Source organism: Pelophylax lessonae (genome assembly GCF_965119305.1).
Source record: "Pelophylax lessonae genome assembly, chromosome: 4".
NCBI lineage: Eukaryota > Metazoa > Chordata > Amphibia > Anura > Ranidae > Pelophylax > Pelophylax lessonae.
In genome coordinates this window covers 597,664,113-597,691,738 of record NC_138771.1, presented here as the reverse complement: position 1 = coordinate 597,691,738, position 27,626 = coordinate 597,664,113, and the positions used below count along the sequence as shown (strand labels likewise).

The 27,626-nt window shown below is 42.1% G+C and overlaps 1 protein-coding gene across 2 annotated transcripts in view; it reads left to right on the top strand.

The window, feature by feature from the left end:
* KRI1 (KRI1 homolog) overlaps positions 1 to 27,360 on the top strand; it is a 51,564-nt gene extending 24,204 nt beyond the window's left edge. Inside the window, exons 13-20 of one of the 2 annotated variants that reach the window (XM_082255607.1) lie at positions 2,785 to 2,860; positions 5,727 to 5,845; positions 7,481 to 7,631; positions 9,676 to 9,806; positions 13,487 to 13,551; positions 21,325 to 21,420; positions 26,492 to 26,631; positions 26,680 to 27,360. In XM_082255607.1, coding sequence (XP_082111733.1) covers positions 2,785 to 2,860; positions 5,727 to 5,845; positions 7,481 to 7,631; positions 9,676 to 9,806; positions 13,487 to 13,551; positions 21,325 to 21,420; positions 26,492 to 26,631; positions 26,680 to 27,314 — 1,413 coding nt within the window. In that variant the 3' untranslated portion in view covers positions 27,315 to 27,360. Of the gene's footprint in view, positions 1 to 2,784; positions 2,861 to 5,726; positions 5,846 to 7,480; positions 7,632 to 9,675; positions 9,807 to 13,486; positions 13,552 to 21,324; positions 21,421 to 26,491 lie in introns of both variants that reach the window. The other variant, XM_082255606.1, reaches the window with a different exon arrangement.
* The last annotated feature ends 266 nt before the right edge of the window (positions 27,361 to 27,626 follow it).

Sequence of the window (27,626 nt, the reverse complement as noted above, 5' to 3'; positions counted from 1 at the left end):
TAATTTTGTTCTTTTGAGAAAGTGCTCTGTTAGGAAGGCTTTTGGCTTTTCCCTGGAGGAGGAGAATGGATTCATATTGAGGGGAAATCTGTTGGAAGGTACCTTCACATTAAAGTGGTTCTAAAGGCAGAAGGTTTTTTTACCTTCATGCATTCTATGCATTAGCATAAAAAACCCTCTGTGTGCAGCAGCCTTCCTAATACTTACCTGAGCTCTGTTCTTCCAGCGATGTTGCACCAGAGACTCTGCTGTCTGGGGGCTCTCCCTCCTTATTGGCTGAACCAAGACTTCAATATCACTTTCATGTTCAAAAATTAGATCGGGGTCATTCGAAGATTAAAGTAAATGGCAGTTTTCTCAGTGTTTCCGATACTGCCTCAGCTGGCTGGTCCTACCTGTGTCTGGGACCCACTGCCTGCGTGTGCTTTTACAAAATAGCAAAGATTTGTATACTGGCCCTATCATTACATTGCTATTAGGTTGTTAATTCTCTCTTGCATGGAATGGCTGGGATTTTAAATGTGGTCAGGCTGACATTTGTCCTCCACATGATCTAAATGTTTTACATGAGTAATGAGTTGTTTGCCCATTATGAGTTTATTAAATGTTAGTCCTACACAGAACTTACACCTGTACAGCCTCTCTAAGCAAAGCTTTTATGAAGTACTATGCAGATGATACAAGGCTCCCCTGGCAGCTTCCAGAAGCATGGGTGATTTCAAGGCCGAGGGGGAAAGTGGATGTGTCTGTCTGGATGAGAACGCCTCCACTTTTGAAAGTTTCAAAGGTGGTTGAAAATATTGTTAAATTGCAATTGCAGGACATTTGGAGAAGCCTGCATTGTTGCTAAGGATATATTCACCGCTTCAATACTGGGCACTTTTACCCCCTTCCTGTCAAGGCCAATTTTTAGCTTTCAGCGCTGTCACTTTGAATAATTGTGCGGTCATTCAACACTGTACCCAAGAGGAAAACAGATTTCGTCTCCCAAATACGGAAAGGTTTCTTCACCGTAAGAGCTGTGAAAATGTGGAATAGACTCCCTCCAGAGGTGGTTCTGGCTAGCGCACTAGATTGCTTTAAAACAGGTCTGGATTCTTTCCTGGGTGTACTTAATATACAGTTAGTGGGTACTAAAATTTAGTCAGACATGTGTGGACTGGGGAGAGGAGACTACAGGATAAAACCAGAGCATGGTGCACCTAAGAGGAGGTCAGTGACAGTGCTGCCCGGCCAGTCTGAGGAGGGGTCACTGATGTAAGGGGGCACTGTTATAAAGGTTCCTCCTTATATCAGGACCCCCCCCCCCCCTTCCTTAGTGCATTCACTCTGTGGAAAGTGGTCTCTGGTCACCAGAGTCCCCCCTACATCAGAGTTCTCGGCTTTTTCACCCGTGCACCTGAAGTGACACCCGCTCCCAGCTGCGGCAGTGGTGCTTCCATCTCATCCACTGTAAAACAAGGGACCATTTTGAGTCGCGCTGTATCCAGAAAGGAAACCCTAACTGCAGAGGTACTGTACACTACAAAGATTGTCATTTATTTTAGTAAAAATATGCTGGGTGTGACATGGATTTTCTTCTTATTTCACATGTATACATAGACATTTCATGAAACTTTAGGTCATGAATATTTACGTGAAGTCATGGAAAAGTCATGGAATTTTATTGGTAAAAATGTGTATGAACCCTAAGGATTGTGTATATGGGATTGTATGGTTGGGTTTTCAATCCTGTTTTTTTTTCTTTTTTTTTTTTTTTTTTCTTTTTGTTGGCTGAACCAGATGGACTTGTCTTTTTTCAACCTGACTAACTATGTAAATGACATTTTTATCATTTTTTTCACACAAACACAAAAAAAAATGGCCGTAACTTTTGATATAAAAAAAAAGTTTTTCTTAGTTTGTCAGAAAATTTTGTAAATAGGTAATTTTTTTATCCTTCACTGATGAGGTGGCACTGACTGGCATCACTGCTGGGCACTGTTAGGGCTGCACTGATAACCAGGGCACTGAGGATCAGTGTCCTGATTCCCTGTACAGGTCTCCCCTGCGAGGCTTGGCTCTCCTCTCCTCACACCCTCTGTAAGGAGAGGAAAGCCGATTACCAACAATTCCGTGTTTACAAGTGATCAGCTGTGATTGGACACAGTCGATCACCTGGGTAAAGAGCTGCATCATCTGCTCTTTACCAAGATCCGGGTCGCGCCATGTCCCAGGGACACAGCGCACAACAGTGGTCAGACTGCAGGGGTGTCATCTGACGTCCCAGAACGAGAGTGCATCCCGCCCGCCGTCATTTGACGATACAGTGGCAGGGAAGTTGTTAAACCTGACACGTGTAGCATGGTGACAGGGTCACTTTAACGGGGGCACCTTCTGCTTGGCACTCATTTTGAAAAATTTTAGCAGGTTCAAAGGGATATCTCATTTACTTTACAGAAGCAGGTAACTGTTTTAAAGTTTTGCAACATGTATAGTTGACTGAGAGATTCACTTGAAGGAAACCTTGGTGCCAGTCCACCTCTTGCAAAATAAAATAAAAATTATATACTGTAAATTTAGAAGTCAGTTTCCCTCTTGTTAGTCCTTTCCTGTCACAGCCCTTGATGACCCAGATACCCACGCTTGTTAGAAATGATGGCTGTGCAGAAATGTATTTGGCTTTTTTCAACCAATCAGAAATCAGCTCACTGTTGCAATTTGACCTGTGAATGATTGCACTATGTATGTTGACATCATTTGTACATTTTATTATATAACCTCCTAATATAAATTATGTTATAGAAATGCTTTGGGGATGATTATTATGGAGTAGAGGAGGATCAGAAGCCACAGTTTAATGATGAAGAGGAGTTGGATGGTGAGTCTTATGTTATCCTTTTGCTATGTTTAATCTGTGTATTACTGCTACAGTAAAATCACTGCGAAACCCTAGTGCGAATATGTGATATTCAAAACAATGTATCTCTTATGTTGGAAAAATGTGTATAAATGTAATGCTTGGTTGCTGCTGTAAACTGCCATGCGTTCCCGCACCTCAAAAACCAAAACCACAAAAAGGCTAAGCGCAACACCACTGTAATAAAGTATATACAGTGCCTTGCAAAAGTATTCACCCCCTTGGCATTTTTCGTGTTTTTTTGCCTCACAATCTGGAATTAACATGGATTGTTTGAGGATTTTCATCATTTAATTTACAGAACATGCCCACAACTTTGAAGACTTTTTTTTTTTTTTATTGTGAAACAAACAACAAATATAATAAAATAACAAAGTCAATGTGCATAACTATTCACCCCCCTAAAGTCAATACTTTGTAGAGCCACCTTTTGCGGCAATCACAGCTTCAAGTCGCTTTGGATAAGTCTCTATGAGCTTGCTACATCTTGCCACTGGGATTTTTGGCCATTCTTCCGTGCAACACTGCTCCAGCTTCTTCAAGTTGGATGGTTTGCGCTTGTGAACAGCAATCTTTAGGTCTGACCACAGATTTTCTATTTGATTGAAGTCTGGGCTTTGTCTAGGCTATTCCAACACATTACATGTTTCCCCTTAAACCACTCAAGTGTTGCCTTAGCAGTGTGTTTGGGGTCATTGTCCTGCTGGAAGGTGAACTTCCGTCTTAGCCTCAAATCACGGACAGAGTGATACTGGTTTTGCTCAAGAATATCCCTGTATTTAGCACCATCCATCTTTCCCTCAACTCTGACCAGTTTCCCAGTCCCGGCTGCTGAAAAACATCCCCACAGCATGATGCTGCAACCACCATGTTTCACTGTGGGGATGGTGTTCTTTGGGTGATGTGTTGGGTTTGCGCCAGACATAGCGCTTTCTTTGATGGCTGAAAAGTTCAATTTTAGTCCCATCATACCAGAGCACCTCCCTCTATACATTTTGGGAGCTTCCCAATTGCCTTTTCGCAAACTTAGAACATGCCATTTTGTTTTTTGCTGAAAGTAATGGCCTTCTTCTGGCCACTCTGCCATAAAACCCAACTCTATGGAGCGTATGGCTTATTTTCCTCCTATGTACAGATACTCCAGTCTCTGCTATGGAACTCTGAAGCTCCTCCAGGGTTACCTTAGGTTTCTGTGCTGCCTCTCTGTTTGTTTAATGCCCTCCTTGCCCGGTCCGAGAGTTTTGGTGGGCGGCCATCTCTTGGCAGGTTTGCTGTTGTGCCATGTTCTTTGCATTTGGTTATGATAGAATTGATGGTGCTCCTGGAGATCATCAAAGATTTGGATATTTTGTTTATACCTAACCCTGACTTGTACTTCTCAACAACATTGTCCCTTACTTGTTTGGAAAGTTCCTTGGTCTTCATGGCAGTGTTTGGTTAGTGGTGCCTCTTGCTTAGGTGTTACAGCCTCTGGGGCCTTTAAAAAAAAGGTGTGTGTATATGTAATGACAGATCATGTGACACTTGAATTGCACACAGGTGGACATTTCACTAACTGTGTGACTTCTGAAGGTAATTGGTTGCACCAGAACTTTTCATGGGCTTCATAACAAAGGGGGTGAATACATACGCACATGCCAATTTTCTGTTTTCTATTTCTAAAAAATAGTTCTATGTATATATTTTTCTTGTTTCACTTCACCAACTTTAGACTATTGTGTTCTGATCCGTCACATAAAATTCAGATTAACAAAACATTGAACTTAGGGCTGTAATGTAACAAAATAGGTAAAAAGTAAAGGGGGGGAATACTTTTGCAAGGCACTGTAGATAAATGAAATCACAAATGTTAAATTATATACATGGATCTCGTAAAAGTGCCCCATTGTCACATAAATAATCCCGATACAACTGCACAATAATTTTGCCAAAACAAAAATAATAGAACAACAACAATGTGCTAAACACACTGTGCAATTAAATGATAAAAGTCCATTTAAGTGGAAACCTAATGCGTTGGTAACGTATAAAATTCCAGATCTCTTGTGCACAATATGACTTTCAAAAGTGCTCCCTCTGTGTGTCCACCACTAGTCTCCTCTTCTGCTTACCTCAACAATCGACCTACACACTGGCCAGTTCAAAACTGGGTGTCTATAATTGCAGCAATCCTCCAAGGAGCAGGTATCCAAAACAATGCCTCTGGATGTGTGTCACTCGGCAATATAAATGAAGTATTTGAATAAAGATTAAAAGATACTTGCAAATAAGGTGCACTGGGTACCATACACAAGGTAACTAGCAGAAATTCACAGTACAAACATTCCCACCTTAATCATGGGCATCTGGAGAGGATATAGAAAGATGACTGCTACACAGCTTCCGGGCGTAATGACATCACATTGCTCCGCTCCTGATATGTTTTGTCACACGATCTGTGACTTCCTCATTGGGTAAACCGGACCTGATGTCTGTAAAGCCTTTCTATACCTGCCCATTAATTACCTCACTGTGACCAGGTTTGAGGCTGAAGTTATATAAGACCATAGGTTTATCTGCCATCCTGCTTCCTTATCAGACAAACTTGTGAGTGTGTTTTAGCACATTGTTAGTCTTCAATTATTTATGTTTTTAGCACCATTGATGTGCGTTTGGAGATTATTTATGTGACAGTATTAGGCACTTTTAGTAGATTTATGTATGTATTTGACATTTGTTATTTCATTTATCTATATACTTTTTTTTACAGTGGTGGTGCGCTTTCACTTTTTTGTGCTTTTAATCTGTGTATTACTGGGCTCTGGTTAACGGGTCCTGACTCTTACAGGGGAGTGGAACTGGGATACCTGGACTGGAGCAGAAGGAGAGGAGGAGGCTGGTGAAGACGACAAGTGTGACGAGGGAGAAGATGATGCTGAACTTCATTGCGATGATCCAAACTTTGTGGTAATTTTAAGATTATTACTTTTTGAAGGGTACAATAGAGGGTTGGTACCATTAATTTAAAGCTGGGTTCCACCCACATGGTAAACTTTGCGCCAAAAAAAAAAAAAACACCGCCAAACTGCATGTGCAGCCTTATCCGGACATGTTTGGGGGGCAATGCAAAAAGGGGAGGATCTATGCATACAGGATCAAACAGCCTTTTTACACAATGCAGAGGGTTAACCCCTTAGGTTCCACAGAGAGTGCAACAAGCATGCTTTACTGCATATACAGACTGATTTTTACTGTTGGCTTCCATGCTCCATTCTATGATTATTTTTGAAACTTTGCCTTTTGTGTCATGGCAGGTATCCTGTTCAGTTTCATCTTTCCTAGCTGGGGAACTTTGCTATGTAACCACAGCTCCACTTTGCCATGCCATGTTTTTGTATATGCCATTATTTATTATTCACCTTGATTTATTAAAGCTAAAAAACAAGTTAAACGTCTGAATACAAGAGGTTACTCCTCCACTGTGCAGAACCTTCCTGTAATAGACTGGTCACTGTGACCCATATACAAAAACATGGACTGCTATTCAGTGCACTGTAAAACTTTTCCCCTGCAGTACAAAGCACAGATCAGGTGCTATTGTTCAAACAAGCTCATCAAGGCTAGCTGAAACCGATCCGAAGACAGAAGGTGGAAACGCTGCAAAACTGAACTTCTGACTAAGCTCCCCTGACGTTTTTTGCCAGGCCTATGGGACTTTATCATAGAGATCTTTATTATTAAGCTCTGTAGGTGGGACGAAACATGTCAGAGGAGCTTAGCCAGGAAAAGTTCAGGCTGAACCTGTATTTTTACCTCTCCATATAGTGGATGAGTTCTGGCGTGCAACTTTTCTACCTTCTGTCTACTGGTCGGTCACTGCTTTTCTTGTGCTGGGCGACTGATCCGCTGTCCTGTGATACAGACCGGTCACTGCTGCTCTTTGTGGCAGGCCTTGTATCTGACCCCCCCCCCCCCCCACCCCCTTTAGTTTCTGCAGGCAGCTTGTAATAGGATTACCCACTGCAACCCACCTACAGCTCTGAACTCGGCATAGTCTATGCACAGTCCACTGATGTCACCGCTATATTTAACAGGCAATATCCTTATTAGCAAAGGCATTTGGTGCTCAAAATGTAGATGATCTCTCTTGCAACTAATGAAGAATCTATTTCAATTTAATTTTTGCACCCCTAGTTCAGTTTTAATTACTAAAAAATAAAAGAAACAGCCCCAAGAATATGCACAGCTAAGACCCCACCATCATCTCTGCACTAACATCCTATATACATGATGAAGTCTGGTGCGCAGATGCTCCAGCACCAGCAACTGACAAAGGGCTTTTACTTTGCCTAAAATGTTGTACGTTTATGGATCTGCGATGACAGACCTAATTGATTGTAAAATGACTGTGATGAACCCTCGGGTTTTTTTTTTTTTTTTTGACCAATAATGTTTGCAAAAAGCCTTGACTTTTGATAGAACTGAAACAATGGACATTTTTTTTACCCTTTCATGGTCCGCTGTCATGGCCTGTAGGGAAACACTAATAATGTGCAGGAGTTGCACTGATTTACATTGCCAAGTTATTCCTTTGTTCTTTAGATGGATGCAGATTTCAACCCTCAAGACACTCATGCCCCATCACGTAAAGAGAGAAAGCGGCTACGGCTCGAGAGAGAAAAGAATGCCAAGAGGAGAAAGAAGTCTGTGTTTGCCGAAGCTGTGAGCAGAGACAAACCTGTCTTTGATCCAGGTCAGTCAGACAGGCAAGCATGAGTAATCCGTTAATGACTTAGTTGTTCTGTATGGGTCAAATTTTGCACACTATGGTTGTGAATCTCCCACAAACTGTGGCTAGTCCCAGACATATCCTGGCATAGGAGGACTATAAATAGCTGCGCTAACCTCAAATTGTGCAAACCACAATCCCAAAAACACTTTTGTAGTGCCCCCAATACTATTAAACCAATATATCAAGTCTTGTATACAAAGAAAAACATTTGTATGAAGTATCCAAGTGTCCATTATTCCATTCCATGCCAGAAAGAAAATATTAATCATGCAGTGCTTCACCCAATATTGTGTTAAGGCCTAAAATATACCAACTACTGGTGAGTGCACAATTTGGCAGGTGGTGGATTCGCACACAATATTGGGTGAAGCACTGCATGATTAAGATTTACTTTCTGGCATGGAATGGAATAATGGACACTTGGATACTTCATACAAATGTTTTTCTTTGTAATTCACAAATTTGTATATAAGATTTGATATATTGGTTTAATAGTATTGGGGGCACACATTATTCACTACGAAAGTATTTTTGGGATTGTTTGCACAATTTGAGGTTAGCGCAGCTTCTCCTTTTTTTTTTTTTTTCCCCCCATTTAATTCGCACTCCTGTGCTTGGAGTCATTTTAGCTTCAGCAAACTTTTAATTTCATTATTTTTTTGCAGCAGTGACACATTTACAATATAGAAAGGAGGAGGACTGACTGTTAAATTTGGAGCCCAGTCCTGTTTAAAAAGATATTAGCTAATGGATCAGCTTTACAAATGTTGGTCAGTCTATTGTGACATAGAAAGACTTAAGGCCCGTACACACGAGTCAAAATTCGGCCGGGAATTTTCGTCCGACGGCCGATCTGCCGATTTTCGGCTTGTTAGTATGATGCTTCCGACAACCGACTCCGACTTTTCGGCCGAAAAAAGTCTGGTGTGCAGACTATAAAATTTTTTTCCTCCGTCAAAACACGTCCGATTTTCGTGCAGTCAGTAAAGATTTTGATGGGGAAAAATCTTATGAGCAAGACTGGGCATGCTCAGAGAAGAAAGAAAGCAAACCAACACATGACATCACTTCTGAAGTAGAATTTTGTCGTGCGGGAAAATTCGTGTGCAGTCTAGGCACATTCCAACCAACAAAACACAACTCTGGACAAAAGACGGGCGACCGGTCTGCGGAAATTCGTTGCGTGTGTACTAGGCTTTAGACTTATAGATGCAAACAGCCAAGACCTGACCAGGCCCCCAATGTTTTACATTACCAAGGTAAGGGATATCAAGCTTTTGGGCTGTAGAACATGTCTATCTTAATTCTACAATGCAGGACACGGGCAAAAGTGTTCATAGACCAGGGTGTATTTACAGACCCTAGTTTATGAAAACTTTACTATGTCCTGTACTGTACTCCAAGATATGGAATTTACAGGTAAGTTAAAACTCATCTTTTATTATTACCAAATATGGACCCAGTTTACTTTTGAAAGCAGAACTAAAAGTGTTGTTTTTTTTCCTTAACACAAACACTCTGAAATTTCAAGGTACAAATAATGCATTCCTTTATGTTTGTGTTATGTTTTAATTTATCGTTCTCCATGTCCTCTTGTGGTCTGTTCCATTACCTGTATTCAGCATTGATGGGAGGGGATGAAAGCAGTGCTATCGTCTTAGACATGATGTGATCATTTCCTCAGTGATTTCTCTCTGGGAACAACTTTTTCATTGCCAGGAACTGGGCTTGTGATAGGGCTGGATCATATAAAGATGGGGTATAAATATGATTGGTCACTTGGGTTGACTTGGGTATTGTCGCAGGGCTTGCAAAGTAACATGGGTAGGTTTTCACAAAGGTTCTAACTCCTGTTTGACTTTATCTGCATGCTTGCTCCAGGTTAGTTACCGAGAAGCTGGTATTTTCTGAAGGAGGCACCTAAAGGCAGCCTACCTATTTTTTTTTTCAGCACAGGCTACCTTTTAATGTGTTTCTTCATGCAGGCACTTTTTTTTTAACACAGATGATAAAACATTCCAGGAATATGTAGAAGAGTATTACAAGCTAGACTATGAGGATATTGTGGATGATCTTCCGTGTCGATTCAAGTATCGGCAGGTGCTTCCTTGTGACTTTGGACTTAGCACTGATGAGGTAAGAATATGTTGAACTGTAACCGTATTTTATTAACCCCTTTGCTCTGACAGTACGCATATATGCGGTATCTCGACGGGTGGGCCTTAACACCAAGTGACTGCATATATACAGCCCTTTGTAAGCAACTTACTTTGCTTGGAGTGTAGCTGGCAGGGATCGGTAAGTTCCTGACGCATACTTGCGATCGGGAGATTTCCGATCATGTGACTGCTACGACAGCCAATCACAATACCCGCCTCCTGGCTTTTAGAACTCTTAAAGGGGTTATAAAGGAAAAACCGTTTTTTACCTTAATGCATTGCCTGCATTAAAGTGGTTCTAATAGCAAAAGGTTTGTTACCTTAAAGCGGAGTTCCGGCCTCAAAATCGATTTTTGGGCCAACCGCCTGCTCTGGGTCACCTGAAAAAGAAATGTATATTTTACGATTTTTTTTTTTATTTACTTACCTTGATATTGAAAAAAATATACTCAGACCTTTCTTCTACTTCCTCCCTCTGCGGCCGCGGCCCGCGCCGTCACTTCCTCTTTGCATTGATTCCTGGGAGCTGAACGTCATCGCTCCCAGGAATCAATACGCCTGCACCGGCCCCGCTCGCCGGTTCCGGTGCAGACACATCATTCCCTGCTAAACCGCTTCTGGGCATGCCCAGAAGCTGTGGAGGGATGACGCGCCCGCACTGGAAGTGACGAACGGGGCGGGTGCAGGCGCATTCTGGGAGAAGAGGACACGGAAGAGGACGCAGAAGAGGACGCGCTGGCTTCAGCTGCCCACACCTGAGATGGCAGCGCTGGAGAAGAAATTTTCAAGGTAAGTATTTCTTCTAAAAGGTAAGTGCGACCCGGGACTGTTCAGAGGCTATCCATTGTGGAATGTACTAGCCCTGACTGTCCCGGGGGTATTGTTAACTAAATTTCACCCCCGAGGCCGGAACTCCGCTTTAATGCATTCATGCAGTAGCATAAAAAAAAAACACCTGGGTGCAGCTTACTGGCCCCCCAGTACCCCCTTATTCTTACCTGAGCGTCATCACGATCCACCAATGTGCATGAGAGCAACGTGCCTCCCGGATCTTTCTCTGCTCATTGGCTCACACAGCAAGAGGCTTGCCATTAGAGGCCCTCAGCAGGGTTGGAATGGATTAGGAGATGGTCAGAACCCCTTTCAGATTTGTATTGCTTTATGTGTCTCTGATGGGTAGAGTCCCCCTCTCCGTTTGTCCTGGTGGCAGAATATGACGGGAAATGAAAATTGCATAGCAGTCACTACAACAAAAGGTATGGGGAAGCCTGCTGTGGTGATAACTGTGTTTAAAAGCAATTTCCCCTCACCTTGGTTTGGTTGTAAATGGAACAGAAACAGCAAAAAAAAAAAAAAAGAAAACGTAAAGGGATTTAAAACAATTCTCACTCTTTTCAAAGCAAAGCTACAAGTTTGGCTACTGATGCAATTTAAGTGCTGCATAGGTTCCATTCAGTTGGGCACAGACACCTGTCCTGCAGGCTTCCATTGTCCTTGTGTCTGCATCTGCCCCAAGCTGTGTGCAGACAGCCTATAGAGGTGAATGCCAACGCTGTAGCTGCATGCCAAAATTTGACATGTGGGCAGGAGTGGTTGCATAGAGCTGAATGCACAATGTCTGTTTGAATCCATGCTCCTGCCTGCTTGTCAAGTTTTGACATGCGGCTGTGTCTGTGCAGAAACTGCATCTGCATCCACCTCTGTAGGATGGGTGTTGGCAACCATCTGAACAAAGCTTTATGCTTAATGTTAGTCTAAGCGTTCAATAATTGTCTCTCAATCTAGATGATAACAATAGAAGTAGCTGTAGTTTCACGTTATGTTCTGCAGGCACTCCTGCCTGACAGACCTTCTAGGTGAATTATCCACTTGCCGACTGCCCACCCGCAATGTACTGTGGGCAAGCAGCCGGTGTAGGCAAAATGATGTACCCATACACTGTTACCTTCTTCCAGGTTTAGGACCTGTGCCTCTGCCTGCCACCTGCTGTGATTGTACACAGGGGGAGCATGTCAGCAAGTCCCGGCCAGTGATTCACAGCTGGGATCTGCTGATCGGCTGTGTACAATCACAGACCAGAGCTCTGTGTTGATAAACAACACAGAGCTCTGTGCGAAGGGAACGATCTGTCAGTTTCTCATTCCTGCAAAAGCAGGAACGAGAAACTGAGATCTAGTAGTAAAACCAACACGCTTTACACTCATTACACATTGTTGGGCACACAGTTAACTCTTTTGTCACCCTAGGTAACCCCTTCCCAGCCATTAGTATAGTGACCGTGTACAGTATTTTCACTGATCGCTGTAATAATGTTACTGGTGATGTCAGTGGCAATCAGTTCCACACAGCGCCAGTTAGTGTCAGATTGGCTGCCACACTATTGCAGTCCCATTCTAAGTCGCTGATCACTGCCATTGGTACTAAAATAAACATTCCAGTATATATATATATATACACCATAGATTGTTGGTGCTAAAACTTTGACGCAAACCAATCAATATACACTTATTGGAATTTTTGTATTTCAGACATGGGGCAGAATACATTTTGGCCATAATTTTTTGCAGCTTTTTTTTTTTTTATTGTATATGTTTTATAGCAGAAAATAGAAAATAAAAAAAAAAATCTTTTTTTTTTTTTTTAACATTGCAAAAAATAAACCAGTGGTTATCAAATACCACAAAAAAAGCTCTGTTTGTGTGAAAAAAATGTATATAAATTTTGTTTGGGTACAGCTTAGCATGACCGCGCAATTACTAGTTATGCCCCATACACACGTGCAGATTATCTGCAGACTTTTGTCTGCAGACTTGCCTTTTCTATGTAGTGCAAGGGCCTGCCTTGCATACAAATTGAAAGTGTTTAGGTTTGACCTCATATTATATGGTTTTGGTAAGTCTGCAGACAAAAGTCTGCAGATAATCTGCACGTGTGTATGGAGCATTAAAGTAGCGCAGTGCTAAAAAATGGCCTGGTCATGAATGGGGGAAATTTTCCAACGCAATTATACTGTTTTATTGTTTTTTTTTTTTTTTTTCCCCAAATGTTTATTATTTGTATCCCTGAAACAAGGTCAGAGGTGTCGGATCTACGTATAAACATTGGCTGACTAAGCCCCGGTTCACACTTATGCGATGCGGGAAGGCTGCGAATCCGCAGCCTGTTCCCGCATCGCAAACGCACCCCCGGCAGTTCACACTGCCATATGCGATACGTTGGGGTGTCAATGTAATCTTAACGACACCCCCAGTTTGATCGCATATCGCAGTACGATCTTGCAGTTCGCACAGGATCGGATCGCACAAGTGTGAACCGCTGTGCGATCCGATCCTGATGCGGCTGCAAAAAAAGGGTCCTGTGCGTGTTTGCTACGGGTGCGGTGCGAATTTAGCCATACAAAGTGTATGGCTAAACTCGCACTGCACAGCCGATCGCATGTAATGAAGGAGCAGTGCGCTCCAACATTGCATGCGAACGCCGCATGAGTGTGAACCGGCTCTGAAATCTGACTTTTCTGTGGAAAGATATGTCTGAGTTTTCAGTGGTCAGGTCATCCGGCTGTCATCTCATGTCTGTGGCTATGCTTAGATTGGTGGTTATGGATATACATATATCTATAGTGAAATTGGAATTCAGTGATGTGATATTCTCCTACAGATCCTGACAGCAGATGACAAGGAACTGAACAGATGGTGTTCACTAAGGAAGACTTGTATGTACAGGTGAGAACCTGCTTGTGTCCACATGTTGGCAGAACCATTATATACACTTGAAGACCAGGCCTTTTTCTTAAATTTTTTTGCTTAAAAGTTAAAATCAGTATTTTTTTCTAGAAAATTACTTAGAGCCCCTAAACATATTATATATTTTTAGCAGAGACCCTAGAGAATAAAATGGCAGCTGTTGCAATGTTTTATGTCACACTGTATTTGCGCAGCGGTCTTGCAAGCTAAATTTTTTTGGAAAAAAAAGAACACTTTATTGAATTTAAAAAAAAAAACTCAAAACAGTAAAGTTAGCCTAATTTTTTTTTGTATAATGTGAAAGATGATGTTGCGCTGAGTAAATAGGCACCTAACCTGTCATGCTCTAAAAATTGCGCATGCTCGTGGAAGGGTGATAAACTGCGGTTTTAAAAAATCTCCATAGACGACATTAAAAATGTTTGCAGGTTACCTGTTTGGAGCTACAGAGGAGGTCTTCTGCTAGAATTATTGCTCTGGTTCTAACAATCATGGGGATACCTCACGTGTGGTTTGAACACTGTTTACATGTGGGGTGCGACTTACATATGCATTCGCTTCTGCGCGCGAGCACGGTGGGATAAGGTGCTTTACTTTTTTTTTTATCACTTTTTTTTTTGCTGTCACAAGGAATTTAAACCTCCCTTGTGACAGTAATAGTGACAGGTACTCTTTTTTGGGGGGGATCTGGGGTCTTTATACCCCAAAGTGAGATAAGTGCAAAGGGTTGAAACGGCTCTACCTTACAAGAGATAAAGTGCCGAGTGTATAAATAAATAGATGGTGGTACGATTATATTTTATATTGTAAAAAATATATAAATATAAAGTGCACTAGTGATTGGTGGTCAGTGAGGTAACCAATTTTTTGACCCCAAAAATAGTGTGCAATAATAAGGTGAAAAGTGCTAGTGCAAATAAATCAATGAAGAAAGGTAAATAAGTGAACAGTGAATTTTATTTCAAAGGAAAAATAAATGATTTACAGTGTGGTTGCACCAGTGATAATAGTGAATTATTTATAAATCAACGAATGAGATAGAGCTCTTCTTGGTAAGTAGTAACCACAAATTCCACTAGGGAATCAACCCAAAAAATAAAAAATATGAGTGAATAGACAAGTGAAAAAAAACAGGTAAAAAGAATTTCGGTTGCATTCACCAGTGTGCCCACTAGGTGTCGCACCTCTCATACAACCTGCTTTATGATAGATTTCCGAGGGACAAAGATAATATCCAGGGGTTCCTCCAATGTCATCCCTTCTTAGTTCCTCAGAGACAAAAGAGAAAGGGAACCCCTTGGTATTGTATGAATAGCAATCGGGAATAGCTGAGATATTCCCGATTGCTATTCATACTATAGAGACGTCCTCTGACGAAACACGTAGGGTGGAGTCATGCGTCACTACGTCACTTCCGTTTTTTTTGGAGCCAGGGCCGTGGAACGCGGAAGCTTCCCGGCTTCTTCTACTACTGATCGCGGACAGCTTCAACTGTGATTTACTACCTCCGCTATTCTCTATTGCTATTCATACTATACCAAGGGGTTCCCTTTCTCTTTTATCTCTGAGGAACTAAGAAGGGATGACATTGGAGGAACCCCTGGATATTATCTTTGTCCCTCGGAAATCTATCATAAAGCAGGTTGTATGAGAGGTGCGACACCTAGTGGGCACACTGGTGAATGCAACCGAAATTCTTTTTACCTGTTTTTTTCACTTGTCTATTCACTCATATTTTTATTTTTTGGGTTGATTCCCTAGTGGAATTTGTGGTTACTTCTTACCAAGAAGAGCTCTATCTCATTCGTTGATTTATAAATAATTCACTATTATTATCACTGGTGCAACCACGCTGTAAATCATTTATTTTTCCTTTGAAATAAAATTCACTGTTCACTTATTTACCTTTCTTCATTAATTTATTTGCACTAGCACTTTTCACCTTATTGTTGCACACTATTTTTGGGGTCAAAAAATTGGTTACCTCACTGACCACCAATCACTAGTGCACTTTATATTTATATATTTTTTACGATATAAAATATAATCATACCACCATCTATTTATTTATTTATTTATTTATTTATACACTCGGCACTTTATCTCTTGTAAGGTAGCGCCGTTTCAACCCTTTTCACTTGTCTCCCTTTCTTAACCCCTAGGGGTTGGTTGTTGGCAGCTTACACCTTTTCAATAAAGCACACACATTTACTGTATACTCAGAGATGTATAGTAACGAAGTAGAACTACTTAAGTACTGTACTTAAGTACCGAAATGCGGTATCTGTACTTTCCTAGAGTAGAATTTTTTTCTCCTACTTCTACTTTTACTTCACTACATTTTTTCGATGATTTCGATACTTCTACTCCGATATTTTTTTTTTGTGCTGCATAGTTACTCGTTACTTTTAAAAAAAATTACCACTGCCAGAACAGTAGATGGCAGGTTGCATAAAGCTCAAAAAATGTGTAAAATGTCATTTGTAAATCAGCGCATACGAAAATAAAGGCTGTGTATAATAAAAGCTGCTATACCAAATCTTTCCAATAAAAAGAAAATATGAAACAAACAAATAAATGGTGCTACAGCGCTTAAAGTGCATCAAGAAACTACTAACAAACACAGGTTAATCATTTGAATAAATCATTTGAAATAATAAAAAACAATATGATGTTCAAACTTTTGACTTCTTTCTTTAATAACTACATAACACAGTACTTCTACTTCTACTTTCAGTACTTGAGTAGAATTTTTTTTTCAAAACTACTGGTACTTTTTACTTTTAGTACTTAAGTAGCAAATTTTTTGAAAAAACTACTTGCAATACTTAAGTAAAAAAAATGTTGAATACTTTAGTACTTTTACTTAAGTAACTTTTTCTGCGAGCACTTCCACTTCTACTCAAGTCACTTTTTGATCGAGCACTTGTACTTTTACTCAAGTAGAAATTTCGAGTACTTTATACAAGTCTGTGTATACTCCATAGCGCTGATCACCCTTGTTCATTTTATACCCCAAACCTCTCCTCTGCAGTTAAAAGTATTCAAAACGCTAAGATCTGTGTTTTTGAATACTTTTGATTCCGGCTTTATTCTGTTCTCCGGCAGCCGGGGGACGTGCCTGCTGGTCGCTCGGGTCTCCCAGTGGGATGGGAGCACTCCGGTGAGCAGCTGGAGGGGGGGCGTTCACTCCCGCTGCTTGTAATAACAGCCAAACGCCTGCTTAGCTGCATCGGTTGTTTTTAAAAGAGAGCCAACCATCGATTTAAAAAAAATGGTACTGGGGTGATGCCTGCAGCTGCAGGCATTACCTCGGTACAACCACTTGCCGCAAAATGACGTACAGGTTAGTCGTTTTATGGCAAGTGGATATTCGTGGGTGAGGGAGTTCAAAAGGAGCTGGAGTTCCTCTCTATAGTTAATTGCCCCTTCTTCTATTGCTGAAATCCAGGCTAATTGCTAAATACATAGTGGAAAAACTATGGGAATTGTTTTTTTACCTGCCAAAGGTTTTTTTGTGTCAATTTTTTGCTGAGACTTGCACAGCTCTGTCATACAGCACAGCTTTGTCTGGCAGGTGAGGAAATGATCTCCAGTAACATGTACAGGTCTCCTTTCTAGCGTAGCTAGTGACATGATAGTAACAGGAGAAGCAGTAGGCTCCAGAGCTCAGCTCCTTGTTACTCTGCTCTCTCCTCCCATCTGCATACTTCTTGAAATGCAGCGCAACTGACTGGCTTCCTGCACCGCTTCTCTCTCCCCCTTTTTGCAGGGACTGCGAGAGGCTGATAACATCTTGAATTCACATACTTGCATTGCTTTTACTTAATACATTTATTTCTATATTATTTATTGGAAGGCTGCATTTATTGACTTTAATATCTACTTGGAGTTCAGCTTCAAAGCTGGACTATAGGTATGATTTTTGTTGCATACGGTGCATCCGGAAAGTATTCACAGCACCAATTGCAGCCTCAAGTATTTTTGAGTATGATGCTACAAGCTTGGCACAACTATTTTTGGGCAGTTTCTCACAATCTTCTTCTTTGCAGGACCTCTCAAGCTCCCAGCAGGTTGGCTGAGGAGTGTCAGGGCACCGCCATTTTCAGGATCTCTCCAGAGATGTTTAATCGGGTCCAGGTCTGGACTCTGGCTGGGCCACTCAAGGACATTCACAGAGTTGTCCTGTTGCCACTCCTTTATCTTGGCTGTGTGCGTAGAGTCGTTGTCCTGTTAGAAGATGAACCTTTGCCCCAGTCTGAGTCATCATCAAGGATGTCTCTGTACATTGCTGCATTCATCTTTCCTTTGATCCTGACTAGTCCCTCAGTTCCTGCTGTTGAAAAACATCCCCACAGCATAATGCTGCCACCACCATGCTTCACTGTAGGGGTGGTATTGGCCAGGTTATGAGTCGTACCTGGTTCCCCCCCCAGACATAACGCTTGCCATTCAAAGAGTTCAATGTTTGTTTCATCAGACCAGAGAGTTTTGTTTCTCATGGTCTGACAGTCCTTCAGGTGCCTTTTTGGCAAATTCACAAGCAAGGCTGTCATGTGCCTTTTACTGAGAAATGGCTTCCGTCTGGCCACTCCACCATACAGGCCTGATTGGTGGAGTGCTGCAGAGATGGTTGTTCTCCTGGAAGGTTCTCCTCTCTCCACAGAGAAATGCTGGAGCTCTGTCAAGAGTGACCATCGGGTTCTTGGTTACCTTGACTAAAGGCCCTTCTCCCCTGGTTGCTCAGTTTAGCCTGGTGGCTCGCTCTAAGAAGAGTCCTGGTGATTTAAAACTTATTCCATTTATGGATGATGGAGGCCACTGTACTCATTGGGACCTTTTAATGCTGCAGAACTTTTTCTGTACCCTTCCCCAGATCTGTGCCTCGATACAATCCTGTCTGAGGTCTACAGACAATTCCTTGGACTTAAAGGCTTGGTTTGTGCTCCGACATGCACTGTTAACTGTGGGAGCTTATATATAGACAGGTGTGTGCCTTTCCAAGTAATTTCCAATCAACTAAATTTACCACAGGTGGTCTCCAATCAAGTTGTAGAAAGATCTCAAGAATGATCAATGGAAACAGGATGCACCGTAGCCCAATTTTGAGTGTAATGGCAAAGGCTGTGAATACTTATGTACATGTAATTTATTTTTAATAAATGTGCAAAGATTTCAAACAAACTTCTTTCACATTATGGGGTATTGTTTGTAGGACTATGAGGAAATTAATGAATTTAATCCACTTTGGAATAAGGCTGTAACATAAAATGTGGAAAAGGTGAAGTGCTGTCAATACTTTCTGGATGCACTGTAGCTACATTGATCTAGCTTGGCCCTTTGTATATGTGTGTGTATATGTATGTATAGCACATACCTGAGAAGGCTGCTGGGAAAGCTGACAATCTGTCCTTTTCACAGTGATAGCTAAAATCTGTGCTGAGTGGACCTTGCTTTGGCCTTGCACAGTCATGTTGGAACAGGAAGGGGCCATCCCCAAACAGGCCTACAAAGTTGGGAACATGAAATTGTCCAAAATGTCTTGGTATACCAACGCTTTAAGAGTTCCCTTAATTGAAACTAAGGGACCAAGAACAACCCCTGAAAAACCACCCCACACCATAATTCCCCATCTACCAAATGATTTGGACCAGTGCACAAAGCAAGGTCCATAAATGGTGCTTTTCCACTGCATGGAACCGAACTGTTCGGCTCGCTTTTGTGCTTTTCCACTGCTGGTACCACATGGTACGGTGTTGGAATGGTTCGGTACGGTGGCGCTTTTCCACTGCATAGAACCGAACGGTACGGCTCTCTAAAACAGTACCACCTCGATTGTGGTTCCAAGAGGTACCATACCGGTACCATATCCCACAATCCTTTGCATGCAGTCACTACTAGCCACTGATTGGTCAGAGAATCGTTGTTATCCCACCCACTTAACTTTAGTACTACTTTAGTGGAAAAGCATACCAAACCGTACTGAACCGTTCCAACACTGTACCATGCGGTACCAGCAGTGGAAAAGCAAACCGGGCCGAGTAGAGCCGAGCCGGTTCTTGCAGTGGAAAAGTGCCAAAAGACATGAATGAGTGAGTTCGGGGTGGAGGAACTTGACTGGCCTGCAAAGAGACCTCACCTCAACCCAATAGAACAGCTTTGGGGTGAATTAGAGCGCAGATTGCAAGCCAGGCAATCTCATCCAACATCAGTGCCTGACCTCACAAATTTACTCCTGGAAGAATGGTCGAACATTCCCATAGAAACACTCCTAAACCTTGTGGACAGCCTTCCCAGGAGAGTTGATGCTGTTATAGCTGCAAAGGGTGGGCCAACCTAATATTGAATCCTACAGACTAAGACTGGGATGCCATTAAAGTTCGTGTGTGTGTAAAGGCAGGTGTCCCAATAGTATCATAAAATATGGAAACCAACAATTGTATCTGAGCCTGTCACTTTCAAAATACAACTAAGGACTCTTGTATGCCTAAACCAGTACCAGATCCAGCCACTGTGGATCCCCCCCAGAAAAAAAGAAAAGAAAAACCAATAAGCTTCTATTACATTCCTAATTCAATCATCCTTCCTACAAACTTCTCCTTCCAGAGACTGCAGCTCACAGTGGGAGGATTTCAGCAAAAGAGGCGAGACTTGGAGCACTCTGAACAAGCTGATTGGCTACCATGCACAGCTGCACTAGATTCTATAGGCTTTGACAATAAAACTTGAAAACTTATTGGTTTCTATGCAGAGCTGCACCAGATTTTGCACGCTTCAGTTTTAATAAATCTGCCCCCTTCTTGCCAATCCCGAAGAAAATGTACGGTGGGCAGGACTAGGTGTTGCCATATGCTGATTGAAAAGCTACAGACATGAATCAGTAGTAACAATGCTGATAGCCACGCCTCCTAAAGCATTTTCTCATCCCACTGTAGTGCAGCCAGATAGTCTTATGGGGTCCGTACACATGTTCTGCAAAATCGTATGAAAAATAACGCTTTTAAAGCGATTGCACGATAATCTGATCGTTAGAACACAGCTTTCAAGAGCTGACTAGGACAGCTCAAACCATATCTTAAGGGACAAGTATGAAGATTTTTCTTGTACGATACCAGATTATACGATTTTTGTTTAATCAGTACAGTTGTCATTCGAAAAAACAATACAAATACACTACAACATTTATTCTGTCGTACGAGAATTTTTGTATGTTGGTAAACTCTTAATTTTCAATATGAGACTAGCAACCCAAAAAAAAAAAAGGATGATCTATCATATGGTTTTTGGATCAGGTGTATGACCATATGTCAGACTGACAACTCTGCTGTGTATTCAGGAGCAGTGCAGCATTGTTGCCACCCCATAACAGGAAGCTGCATTAGGTTGACTTTAATGGCAGGCAAAATGGGTAATTGTTGGGATAGGGGTCTACGACTAAGCACAGGTACACTGATTGATTCCTGCAGCAGCTGACTTTTAATGGGGGGGGGGCATAATTCTTTTTTTAAGGGGGTTGCTAACAGTTGAAAGATTTCTAAAACCTATTTGTCAATATCATTCACAATGCACCCCTCCCCACTTCCAAAAAAGATGCATGTATGGTTAGCTAAGCAGTGCTTGCAAGGTAATTCAATGCTCTGGTATGAGTGTTTCTGTAGAGGGGTTTAATTTGTGCCAGAAACCAAAGTCTCTAGGAAGTTTTATTGTTTGCTGGTAGACAAACTTTGTAAACAGGATTTTGACTTGTTACAGATCTGAAAAAGACGACATTTATGATCAAAATACCTTCAGCCAGAAAGCACAGAATCTCTGGAAGAAACAGCAAATCCTGAAGTCCATAACCGAGAGGTAGGATTCCTTGTTCAATAGACACACTTGGGGAATAGCAGCTGCCAATCACATTTTATCTTAGAGTGGGCAGATTTGTGGGGGCCCATTCACATGAGCGGTGGATGAAGTAGAGCATTTTATAACATAACACTTTATTTAGTGTGTGCATGGGGGGGTTGCTGGAATGGTTGCCAAGTTTTTTTGCTCTGTGTCTTGCTATGTTAACCACTTTACCACCGGAGGATTTTGCGGTCTTACGTCCAGGCCACTTTTTGTGATTCGGCACTGTGCGACTTTAACTGACAATTGCGCGGTCGTGCGACGCTGTACCCAAACGGAATTTACGTCCTTTTTTTCCCACAAACAGAGCTTTCTTTTGGTGGTATTTGATCACCAGTGCGATTTTTACTTTTTGCGCTATAAACAAAAAAAGAGCGTAAATTTTGAAAAAATAACTATTTTTCACATTTTTTTTATATGAAATTCCCTCCAAAAAAATGTAAAAATCTAAATTTTTTAAAATTTTTGGCCAATTTGTTTTCTGCTACCTATGTTTGGTAAAAAAAAATCACAATAAGCGTATTTTGATTGGTTTGCACAAAAGTTATTGCGTTTACTAACTACGGGAAAGATTTCTGTCTTTTTTTTTTTTTTTTTTTTTTTGAGGGACTGCGACATTGCGGCGGACAGATCGGACCCTTGACTGACATTTTTGACACTTTTGGGGGTTCCAGTGACATTACTATAGTAATCAGTGCTATAAATATGCACGGTTACTGTAAAAATGACACTGGCAGGGAAGGGGTTAATTTTATTGGAGAGGGAGAGGTTAATGTATGCCTGGTGCTTACTAACGTGTGTGGGGGGAGGTGACTGAGTGACACAGGGACAGATCGGATGTTCAGCTATGCTGAACCCTGCAATCTGTCACTTAGGAGATCCGCCCGCTTTGTTTACACAAGCGGGTGGATCTCTAAACTCGATTCCCCGACGATCGGGGAAGAGTGGCGGTGATCACCGCCGCTCCTCCCCTGGCTTGACTCCCGCTGTGACTGAATACAGCAGGAGCGAGCCTCCGGCGGCGCGCGTGCGCTGCCCACAAGGGGAGGAGTCCAGGGACGTAGGTCTACGTCGCTGGACGGGAACTAACCACTTTGCCGCAGTAGAGCTCGAGTGAGCGGTCGGCAAGTGGTTAATGAAACGCACGCCCTCCTATTTCTGGTGTCACTAGGGCAGGAAGTGAGGGGACATCCCTCCAGAGAGGACACGGACAGTGATGAAAACTTTTGATGCTCAGCCTATGGCAAAAAAAAAAAAAAACGTTTTTGAGAGATGTCGGCACAGCTGCCGATGTTTCCAGCCGGGTCCCTATTGCGCATGCGCGAACCGCGCAGTGCTTGGTTACTGGCCTGGAAGCAGGAGGAGGAGGGGGGCTGAACTTCTGAGGTACATCGCCACGGCAAGGTTCGACTGAAGTGGGGACAGGGTACCTGGCAAAAATAGGTACCCGCTCCCCCCTCATTGCATGCTGTGGAGCAGACAGATGAGCAGAAGTTCCACTTTTGAGTGGAACTCCGCTTTAAGTATTTGGGTCAGGCTGCCATTATTGGCCACCTCCTGCAAATTGCTTGGCTGTCTAGCTTAGGTGCTTGTCCGAAGACAGCGACTCCAAGTATTGGAAGTTTTTAGATGAGCATAAAATCTAAGCATCTAGCATTTCCAGAGTGTCCGCAATAGTCTAAGCGCATTCCTGTGCTATTCTTAGTTTGAACTGGCCCTAAAAGCCTATGTCTGTGGGAAAAAAAAATATTAAAAAAAAAAATATTCAAAACCTTTCTGCAGTTCATGCAATGTTTTGTCTCTTTAAAAATGCTACAAATACAGAAAAGTACCCATTGGTCTGCCAAAAATGTAGTGAGCTAACATCGGTTTGACAGACACATTGCCACGGCTGCACTGAAATTCCAAGCAGTATTAATAGCCCTGCCTAGTTCTCCCCTTCAGGACTTCAGAACTCATCACCCTTTTTATGAACGAACGAGAGGAGGAGCTGCTTTTTAATTCTCACGAGGAGATCTGGGCAGGGCTGTTAACACTGCTTGGGATTTCAGTGCAGCAGTGGCACTGTTAGGAGCTCACTAGATTTTTGGCAGAATCAAAAGGGATTTTTCTGTATCTGCAGCATTTTTTAAAAGCAGAAAACATGGTAATATGTACATATAAAGCAGCGATATACTGATTTTTTTTTTTTTGTACAGACATACACTTTATTTGTGCACACAGCCCTTTTTAGTCCCTCTCCCCTAAAGAGTCAGTTTACATTTGCAGCAGTTTTACCACCTTCTGAAATGTAAACTGCAGTGGATCGTTTTTTAGAGTGCAGTTGACAGGAGGCTGGGAGGTAATATGTCACCTTCTTGCTTCCTGTTTTAACCCTTGAAATTCCGCAGCAGTATTACGCAACCACATGCAATTGCAGGGCAGTTTTGGTGTGACCCTGTATACTTAAATGCGTTCTGTTGGATTTGGTACCGAATATAGATTTTGCTGTGGTCGCAGCATGCTTACATTCACTTCTGTACAAACAAATCCTAAGCTATAACTAGCCTTTACAAGGAACACATGGAAGGGCAACCCGCATCAAAAACAAACAAAAATTCCCAACTCTCCTACCAGCTAGGTAAATAGTGGAATCAAACCGCACTGACTCTGTGATCAAAAAAACTGCCAGCACTTCAACTTGACATAAGTAGCGGTCATCAAACATAGATAAAATAAGTGCAGCGCTAAAAGGATATATACATAAAATCATAAATCGCCTTCAAATGAATGAAGAATAAATTAAAATAATATGACAATTAAACCTCATAAAAAAGAGTTGAAATCTTTGTGAGAAAATGTCCATATAGAATTGCAGAAATAGAGTCCCAAGTGAAAAGGTGACTTTGAAACAAATACTGGTGATAATTGTGATAGAATCCAACACCAACAAGGTAATACAAATGCGCTCACCAGAGGTAATGAACCCAAAATTCCGTATTGAATATGGGTCATTAAAGCAGATTATGGTAATACGTCCTCTCTCTCAGCATACAGTTGCCCAGGGTACATGCCTGGATGGATAGGGTGGTCAGCAATGGAACGCCCGGACTTCCCAACGGATGGTGTGTACATGAAAATGACCAAACGGTGCAAACATAGCATAAAACTGTTTCTCAAATTTTATTAAAAAAAGAGAAATACACTTACAAAGTCATCATGTAAGGCAACGCATGTAGTGAGGAGATGGCAGAATAAGGTTTCCTGACGCGTTTCATCCAATAGGATATAATCATAGGAGAATTGCCTGTAAAATTGTTACCAGCTAGCCTGCAACAAAACCAAATTGACCTTGTCTAACAGTTCCATGTTAAAAACAAGGGGTTCAATCACACACATTTGCAAATATAATGTATGTGTTCGTTGCAGTGGCCACATCATGGCACCCCAGTGTACTGTGGTCCTAACTCTGTTATTTTAAGAGTCTTTCAAATTGGAGCATATATAGCAATGGATAGATTAAGGGCAGGTTTGCAATCAAGGGAGCCCACCTCTCCTTAAAGGTACAGGGACACAAGGTGCAAGGGCACAATAGCACCTGAAGGTAAGGTATACAGTACAAATAAATGAGGGGATGCACTGGATAGCTTCAGCTGTCTTTGTGCCTTTGCTGGCCCTTGCTGGGTGTCCCGTGCATCCCTGTACCTTTTTTAAAGCAAGTGTGCTTGTTTTTAACGTTACGTGTTAGACCGGGTCAATTCGTTTTTTTTTTTTGCAGGCTAACTAAGTGCCTGGGAATTTTTGTTTGTTTTTGATATACATTTCCTTCAGGCTGCAATGTTATGTTACGGTTGGGGACAGTAAAACTGTGGCTCAACTGTGGGTATAGGATAGTGCAGCCCTCAATATTTCTGCTCGCCATGTTCGTATTAGGCGAGTTGAAATAAACTGAGGGCACGTGGAGCAGGCAGAAGCAGCCAGGATCCTGCTGGGGGAGGAGAAGAGGTGCTCGTTGGACAATGAAGGCATACCTCCAAACCGTCCTCTGGTAAGGAATCCTGCAGCCCTGCATGTTTTTAGCTTGTCGCACACAGGTAGAGGCTTCTGTATGGCAGCTTTTGTGTGCGAGCGGCAGGCACCCTGGGCATATGCCCCACACTGGCTGGTGGGTGCCCCGGGTACCGGCGCTGCAACTGCCCCACATTGTTTTGTTTGTTCTAGTCGGAGTCGGCTTCTTTCTCTGCCTGTCAGGACTCTAGCATGGAGCTGAGTGAAGTGATGTTAAACTCCTCCTCTGCTCTGTGCTACAGTGCTGACAGACAGAGCTGTCAGTGGCACTGTGCTGAAGAAAAAAAGCACAGTAATACCAAACAGTAAGATGCTGGATGAATTCTAGGTTTCTAAAAGGTGAGGGAGCTGGGGATGGCTTTGTTGAGAGCTGGGGGGTGCGGCGACATGTGAGGTGAGAAAGCTGGGGGGCATTTGTAAGAGGCGGGAGATCTGGGGGCAGTTTGTAAGAGCCGAGAGAGCTGGGGGCCATTTTTGAGATGCCATGTATGATCTGGATAAAATATGATAATTTACGAGTGAGTGATTAGGAGCGGAGGTAGGGTAGGGGTTGGGTTGGGCAACTGGTGGCAAGTAACTCTAGGACAGTGTATATGGAGGTTTTCTATTTGTGTGTTTTTGGACTGGATGGGCTAGTGTCCTTTTTTTTTTTTTCAACCAGATTAACTATGTAACTTACTTTTTTTACTGCCTCCACAGCCGCAAGTGTAAACGAGCCCTAAAGATTAGTATTGTGTAACTTTTTGAGGTGTGCTTACTAAAAAGGTGCATTATAAAGTAGTACCTGGCTTCCACTGCATCATGTGACTTATGGTTAAAGAATGCAGGGGGTGCCACTGCCAGCTTAATGACGGGCAGTATATGTGTGTAGCAAGGTGGCAGTCCAGGGCTGTCTGAACAAAATGCAATGAATGAAAAAAATGTGACGTCAATTTTCAATGCTTTTGCACAGTAACACTTATTTCATTTTATCCTCTGCAAGTGCTGAAAACTCAGATTCTACAATGTCCTCCAAGACAAAAGTAGGAAAGAAACGCAGAGATAAACTGAAGAGCCAGTCAGAAGAGAGGACGGTGGCATTCAAATCTGTTGAAACTGAACCAACAATACAGCTGGACCCGGGTCAGGAGAAATCGACATACATTAACGCTTCACTGAAGCAGGAGATAGGAGAGAAACCGGCTTCAGCCGAAACAGAGCTGAAAAATCAATCTTTGTCCAAGGGAGGTCATAATGAAGAAAGGATAAAGGGCAAGTTAAATGCCAACAGTATACCCACCGCAAAGAAAGCCAAGGCTAAAGTACCAAAAGCTGTAGTGAATAAAAGCACGGAGAATAAGTCCAGTCCTAACAGTATGCCAAAAGAGAGGAAAAACTTTGACAAGAATAAAGAACTGAAGGCAGCAGTGAATAAAAGCACCAACAGCAAGCCAAGTGTCTGCAGTATACTGGCAGAGAAGGAAGACCCTGCCAATGATAATGAACCGAAAGCAGAAGTGAATAAAAGCAATAAGAGCAAGCCAAATGCCAACCGTATACTAGCAGAGAAGAAAGACTCTGCCGGGGCTGAAATGCTAGAGGCAAAAGTGAATGACCTGTGTCTGAAAGAAAAGAAGAAGAAGAAACTAAAACGGAAGGCTGGACATATTCTGGGTGCCATGGTGCGAATGGGTGGGAGGGAATTTAGTGGGCAGAGACTGCGGGCATACGGCTTGAACCCCAAGAGGTTGCGATATAGGCAGCTGGGCAGAGAAAGGCGGAAAATTAAGGAAAAACACCAAAAGAAAACCACTAAAGAGGACTAAATACAGAACTTTTAACACCACAAACCTACATTTATCATAGAACCCAATTTATTTTTTTTCCCAAAAAAATTGGAACCCAATTTATAAAGCGTTATTCCCCCACATCTGTTCTTCATAAGTAACAATTAAAAATTTGTCTTCAGTTTAAAACATGGGTGAAGATATGCATGCATTCAATGTATTGTCATTTAAAGGGCTCATGCCCAATGCATCTCAAAGAAACTGCTATTTTAAAGTGATACTAAAGTCTGTTTTTTTATTTATTTTTATCTTTTTAATTAAAAAGAACAAATATGTTCAACTTACCTCCTC